Here is a 7,528-nt window from a genome sequence, read left to right on the forward strand (position 1 = left end):
AAAAAAGGCTCTTTTGACTAAAAGAAATTTTGATGACGCACTCGTCTTAACTTCCATACACTCAAACTCGGAAGATTCGCCCCACGGCCCGTCCAAGTACAGGAAGGTGGCGGCAGCGGCGGTTTTCCTTGCCACGGCGGAGGTGCTTCTGGCAAACCGGACAAGTAACTGACACAATGGAAAAGATGACTGCGGGCTTTCCATGGTCTTTGATCCGGTGTGGGAATTTTACGAGATCGCAAGGCAGGCGGTGGGTTAGTGTCATGGTGAGGTGAGGCGATTCCGTATTTTCCAAGCAGCCAGTGAAACGGCATCCTGGGACATTAAAGAGCGACCAATCTACTGAATCCCGCTTGAAAGGCTTTGGTGAGGCTGTGGTCTTTCAACGAACCGAGGGCACATAGAACAATGAGACAATCAATGGTGGTGGTGTCCCCTTTGGCTGCAAAAGTGAAATCCTATTGTTGGAAAAGAGGCTGAACTAAGGGGAGGGGGGCATGATGACCCTTCCACCCATCCATCCTTAGGTTTCATAAAATGTGGATCAAGTCGAACGAGTTGAATGTAACGGTGAGTTGGATTATTTGGTTTTAGTCCAAATTTCCCTTCCGTCTGACTGTAGGTTGCGAGCCAGTGCCAAGATGACGAATGACCTGGTGTAACCTGTCACTGGGCTGATGGAAGTGAGTCAGGCAGCAATCCGCGTTGTGTTTGCCTCAACTATCTTCTTCCATTAAATAGAGGGGAGAGAATAATCATCTCCGGTGTAGATATACCCCCTGTGACAAGCCAATGCACTGAGCTGTCAATCCTGACTGTGCGCCCGATTTAGGCCGTGCCACTTGACGTGACAAGACAACTGTTCCAAATTTCCATTTTATAAATAAAAGGCAATTTATGGCAATGACTGTGTGGGGTAATCTGATGCCTTAGTAGAAAAGGATAGGGGAAGGGGAAAATTTCCACCTCCAGACTCTTGAATGGAGAATAGGTGGCTGGTGGAGAAGGTGGAGGAAAGCATCTTTTGCTATCACGTAAAAAGGGGAGAGAAATAGGGCGCTCAAAGTACTAAAGGTTTTCAAAGACCTTGGTTTCCTCTACCCTTCTTGGAAAATGATGATCTCTCTATCCACTACCGCCTGTTAGCAACGACTTGTGAAATAACATGATTTAAGTAGTATATAGTGCAAGAAGTAATGTTAAGGTAGGTAAGTGAAAAATTCCCTTTTTGTCAATTTTTTTATAAGATACAAATGAGATGCAGAGCATTGCCTGACCTTCGGAACAAGTACCCAACAGAAGACGAAGGAGAGGAAAAAGATGTCCCACTGATACTACTGAAAAGTACAAATGCATCATCCCATCATCAAGGCTTTTCCAATCCCCGAGGGTGGGTTCAATGAATTCACCGATTACAGTGTCATCATTCAGGGGCATGGATCAGTGTGTGTGGGTGCCAACGAGGCGAAGTGTGTTAAGGCCATGAGCCTCAGAGGGAATCCGCTACATTGGCATTTACCCACCATCACGCTGAATGTTTGTGGGATCCTCTTAGCTCCTTCTCCTCCTCCCCCTCCTTCTGTACTTTTGCAGTAATTACGCACTATTTATAGACGCCTTACACTTTCTACCATCCCATGCAACAACTCTGAGCTTACTTGTTGACGAGTTGTCAACAATCAAACACTTTGACTATCCGCCCTTAGCCTCCAAGGGGTAGACTTGGGCATAACTACCGACGAATTAGTGATAGTGACTTCCACCGCCTTTTTGATGAATGACATTTAAGTTGGGGCAAGGAGATGGAAGTGGGAGGAGGGTGGTAGACGAATCATTCTACACACATACACACACACAGGCCTTGGAAGATGGAAGGTGTCTCCCTAGAGGCCGCTTCTTCAGTTCTCTGAATCCACTTCTGGATCATCAGATGGCCAGTTTGTGGAAACCCCTTAAAGGCAATCGCCTTCCACAATTAATCACCCTTTCCCCAGCTAGTAACAGAGCAACAACAAAATTCCAAGTTTATGTTACCTCCTTTTTGCCCCTAGAAGCAGACTACGGAAGTACCTCCATTTCTACCACACGCGGGCTTGTCTGATGGCAGGATCATGGGGAATGTGCCTTCAGGAACCATGAGGGGAGATACGTGGGATGAGAAGGATGCCGAATTGTGCTTCACCACGCCCTTCTAAGAGTAGAAATATTCTCGTCGCTATAGGCTCGTTAGACATGATAGGGTGGTGTCTTTAACACTCACGCTTACCTGTCACGACCATTTGATTAGTGTCAGCAACGACTTCGACTATTGACAGGGCGATGAAGTCGCATTTCTTCATCACGGATCCGGACTCACCTTTAATGGCAACGTGTAAGTACTTATTCCATATAAGGACAAAGAACCTTCTTCCAAAATAATTGCTGGGCAGAACTCTATGCCACCAAGCCTCCTCCACAAGTTGAGCATTTGGCAGCCTTTAGACATCTTGGTAGACACTGTGGAATTGCATCACCTTCAACCGGCAGTGTGTAGATGCATCGTGCTGCCTAGAAGATCGTCTATTCGAGCTTGAAATGAGGAGTCACTCCGTTGGATTAGAAAACTGGGCCGCGGTCAGTTTCATTGCGCAAATGGCCTGAATGCTATCGATCGCCAAGTCCGATAATCAATCGACATGTATTCAGGACGGATGACTTAATTATCGATCAACATTGCATGAGTCAGCCACTGCGCGTGGGCACAAGCCTAGTGGCTAGTCCGTGAGGCCTATCCTAGTTGGAGCTGCTCGATCGCCCTGGTCATGCGTCTACATCTCGCAGATACTTAGCCTTGACCTCACATACACCCTCTTTCTCTCTCTCCGTGATCTCAACTGATCAGACAGCGGGTAAGGCGGAGTGCGGTTATCAAAATAAACAGGAATTAGTTAAAGATTGAACAAGAGGGATTGTTGAAGGCGATTTTCAGCGCAGCGTTCCAAGGTGTCAAGGTAAGTTAACAAGTAAATTTACTGAGAAAGACCTCGCCCAGTAGTAAATTCAGTTTTTTAAATGTTAGATGGAATGTAAATTCCCTTCGCATTGTTGAATTAACTGATTAACATTGATCAGATCCTTAGCCACAAATTAAGAGGTAAATTCGAGCGCAATTTCAGATGCGTCTGCAGTAATAGAAGATTTTCCTTCTTCTTCTACCTAAAATTAACTCTGTTGGTGGTTAGCAAGAAAGCAAGTTGTTGAGTTTTTAGACCAACTCTTCTGCGCTATTCAAGTAGTCGTTTCCAAAGATCCAAAATATTATTCCTTCTTTTTGAGTAGAAGTTCTCGACATTTATTGCAGCCTTTGGTCTGGAAAATTGATGGTAGATTCATGCAAGAATTTTATAGTCCCCCTTCTCCCTCGGTTGGGGACTTCCACCTACATTCGATTGACATTCCATCTAAAAGCCTCTTTGGAGATGTATCAACATTTGAGGGATGGGAAGATAAACTGGTGTGGAACCTACTTTTCTCAACTCCTGCCAGAGCATCTGAAGTCATAAAATGGAGTAACGACCAATTTGGAGGTGGTGGTGTTCTCCTCACATAATTAAGCCTTCTACATCTATTTGGAAGGCGAGGGCCTGATCTGCGCCAAAACCACTTCAAAACCCGTATTTTGGGAAGATTTTTTTATGTCCGGGGATGAATGGGTAGACACGGGACTGATGGACAGACGAATGGATGGTTGCGTGGGTTGACAGATGAGCAGATTGACGGACGGACGAATGAATAGTTATCTATCTAACACCCTCATCCATCTTTGCATCATATCATTGGACTCTGAACTTGCTAAATGGTGCATTAGCAAGTCTACTTCCCCCCAAATTCAGTTTCAATTTCTTGAACAATATGCTTTAGAGGGAGGAAATTGAAGTCATCACGAGAGGCGAAGCCAAGTTTTCAGAGTGCCTAATATCATTTACTTCCTAGCTTCCCATGAAAGCCTTCATCGCATTGTATTGGCAGCATCCTTATTCTACTCCTTGACAGGAATGCCTTCTTATCTATATCGGTTGAGTCATCGCTTTTCCAGAGTCGGCAGCCTCAGCGATGTTGAGGGCAATGCCTTCATGCCAGGAAATATTCATTCCTCATGATCAGTGATGATGAAGCGGGTTGACAGGTCTCATTTACATCCTTGACCGTGAGTGCTCCCTCTCGTCCAGTCGTGTTGCCTGGGAAAATCGCACTTCCCAGGTGGCCAAGACCGCTATCCGTAGCGGACGCGGAGGCAAGTGCTACTTCACCACATTTCCGAGTATGTCACCTCTCTGTAAAACTAAAGCAAGAGAATGTCAATCTTGACTTTTTTTACCTAGTTAAGTTAGCACATAGTACTTATTTCCATAAGTAGACACCTAGTAAATTTATCTTGGGGGACGTTTTATCTTGAGAAACAGATTATAGGTCTTCGTAAAACCACCTGATTAGCCTCCCTCTTTGGCGATGTTGAAGTTGCGACGTCTACGCGGAGCAAAGTTTCTCCATGACCCCTCACTCACCACCTCGGCATCGGCCTGCTACCCTAGCTCCCTTCCAACTGCTGAAAATACCACAAAAGTTAAAGAACTATCCGATCCCCTGTTTAAACTTGCAGGCACCAGCGGAATGCACATGTCTGTGCTAGGGTGGGCATTGGGAATTGCTGATGGACACGTGTCGACCTATTAGTAGTTCTGACTCCTCATCGAGTTCTTCCCCATCTCCCTCCCACACCACACATTATTGACTGAAGTTGATGCAATTCCAGCTTGTTAACTAGGAGAATTTAAAGTAGCCTTCGAAACCGTTGGACGTTCCACTCATCCATTCGTCCATCCAAGATCCATTCAAAAAGGTTCCAGCCATTTACTCGGACATCTATCTCGTAGTTATCCATCAGTCCAAAAAGTCTCTTCGTCCTTGCATGCGCTTGCACCCACGTTAACTGTCCAAGTCGTATATCTGACCGTGGGTTCCATCACTATCAGTCATCTCTCTCCCTCCCTGAGCAATTATACCTAGACCTAATCGTAAATGTGTAGTGTTAAAACTTCTAGAAGTATCTGGCCGAAAGTAAAACCTTCAGTTTCTTGACACTTAGTTGCCTCCCACGGAAAAATAGGCTTTATTCGGACCACCAGTCATGATCATTGACTTTCTCGTACTGCTTTCAGATTGAAATCTCTGCCACATTTAGACCCACAAAAATGCGAAGGCTTGAAGATGAACATTTGTGCTTCCAGACAGCAAACAGCCCGACCCTATCAATTCTGCACCATTAATTTTAGCAATTTTTCCTCCAAATCACAAATGCCTTTGGGGATAATTTTGTCCGAATTCGAACATTTTGACCTCTTAGAAGGCAAATTTATTTATTCATTCTTCACCGCCTTCGCGGCAATTAATCTTAGCATTGCTACCCTCGCCCAAGTGTCTCTTTTTGAATGATTTCCTAACCGAAACCGAGCCCCTTTTATATCAGGCCTTACCACAGCGAAAGAGAGGACATGTAAATATGTGATCGGCATCGGGGCTTGCGAGGATATGAAGGTAGTGCCACGTTTGGACACGCCGAGATCCAAACCCGGGGATCACCTAATTGCCCGCTCGCCACGTGCTGAAGCAGCACGAGCCAATGAGATGGCAGCAGGGCGTTGATTGGCTGATTGCCAAGCCTCATTCCACACTCCGTCTGGTTGATGCCCACAGAATTCACTATTCGGTTAATTGAAAAAGCAAACAACGTGGTCTCCCTCCCTCCGTTCCTTACTGTTGTCCCCCTCGTTCTTCTAGGATTCAACTCCTCAAGGAATTACATGTGTCGGGGCCTGTTTTTTAACTCGGTGAGTCTAACCTTCCCCGCCCTCCCGCTTGCCCTTCGTCTTTTAATTATGCATTCCTGTTTCATTTTTTGGCATTTCCTGATCCCTTTTTTAATAAAACTGTAAAACTTTGAGAAAATTGCACAATTTTACAGTAAGCCAAACGATTAGCGGTAGTGGAGGAGGGGAAGGCGACTTCCTCTCTATTTCCCTTCAGAAGGCAATTTTTATTCTCCCATCTGTTCCCCTATCATAGGTGTTTAATCCATGCAGATATTTTAGAGACCATATTTCTTATTGAATACCATAACTGGCGGGTGATTTGTCTTTTTCACAACGAAGCTGACTCACCTCATGCATAAAAGGGTGTTTTATTGGTGATCCCCTTATTGTAACTACGTTTTCTACGCATTTTAACGACAGTTGGTACTTTGTTATTACTTTATCCTTCTACTTTGGTGGTGATTATAGTGCCAAGGGGCAAAACACAGCCCAACTCTGTTGACTGGGGAGAGAGGAGGGGGGATTATGGGGAAGATGCGTTTACACATGGCGTCCTAGTGTACTTTTGGATACTAAAAGACGGAACTTGATGCATTCAGCAAGGCTACTTCAAAGGGCCACACATCAGGTCTTACGCCAGCATTCCACTTTCTTGTTGTTGTCTCCGAGAGCCTATACCTTAAGATGGGCATTTCTTTCAGCGGTGTCCGTAGCCAATGGGTTGGTTCGGCGATCAGGCATGAACGGGACAGCGTTTTAAAGCCACCTTGACTTCAGAACGTTTCATTTCCGCTTCGCAAAGTCCAATATGATCAAGGCAAACATTGGCTGTGCACAAATGGCCTTTTTTGGTTTACGTAGCAAGTCTACACTCTAGTCCTTAGCGGATGTACGAGGTTATGCCTGCTAAACCCTCCAGGCAGGAGTTGAGAGGCACATGCTTGCTTCATGATAGTAAATAAATAATTTTTAAGACGAATGGTTAGACTTCGCAGATGGAATGTAGGGCTGTCATGGAGGTCTCAGCTCTGATGAGTGATAGGCCATAGAAGGGCTTTTTTTCTTCTTAAAATATTTTTTACAAATAAATTCTACACATTTGGGCAAAGGCAGCAAAGAAGGTGAAGTGATTGCTACTGGAGCCAAAATTTATTCACATAGAGTAAATCATTCCCTCTTTAGTGGCTTTTGAAACATTTGAGGAATTTCTTGACAGAGGCATTTGTCAAAATGACATTTGTAGCATGGGACTGGGCAAAAATGGAGCGAAATTCCCAAATTTAACCAGTACCTCCCCACCCCCGACCCACTCACCCTTTCCCGTGATCCGTTCCACTCGCCCCCTACCCCCACTACCCGCCTCTAAACAGCGATGTAAAGCATAAGGGAAGAGGATGAAGTAGAGTTTAACAATGCGTAGTTTTAGAAGTTGATTTAACCGTTTTCTGACTCTACCAACCTAATAAAAACATTTTGTAGGGTGTAGGTGAAGCTGGTCGCCTGAGATTAGTCGCTTTTGAATAGCTACTTTGTGCCGACTTTTTTGGAATTAGTCAGGCCGGAACTTCACGGGGATTTATGCTGTGCTGCAGTGAGACAAAGGGATAAAGTAATTTCATGGCAGCAAAAGTGGACAACAACGGATCTAGGCTCCCTGCTCTTACTCACCCCAATTTTCA

The 7,528-nt window shown here is 45.0% G+C and overlaps 1 protein-coding gene across 1 annotated transcript; it reads left to right on the plus strand. All coding sequences in view use genetic code 11, as the record gives it.

The window, feature by feature from the left end:
* Positions 1–1,350: 1,350 nt before the first annotated feature.
* EGR_08189 (hypothetical protein) lies at positions 1,351–5,682 on the plus strand (the record flags this gene model as incomplete). Its single annotated transcript, XM_024497438.1, has 3 exons — positions 1,351–1,469; positions 4,209–4,300; positions 5,507–5,682. The coding sequence occupies 3 exons, from the start codon at positions 1,351–1,353 to the stop codon at positions 5,680–5,682; spliced, it is 387 nt and encodes a 128-aa protein (XP_024348148.1).
* Positions 5,683–7,528: the final 1,846 nt, after the last annotated feature.

This window comes from Echinococcus granulosus, assembly GCF_000524195.1.
Source record: "Echinococcus granulosus chromosome Unknown EG_S00098, whole genome shotgun sequence".
In the NCBI taxonomy this organism is placed as follows: domain Eukaryota; kingdom Metazoa; phylum Platyhelminthes; class Cestoda; order Cyclophyllidea; family Taeniidae; genus Echinococcus; species Echinococcus granulosus.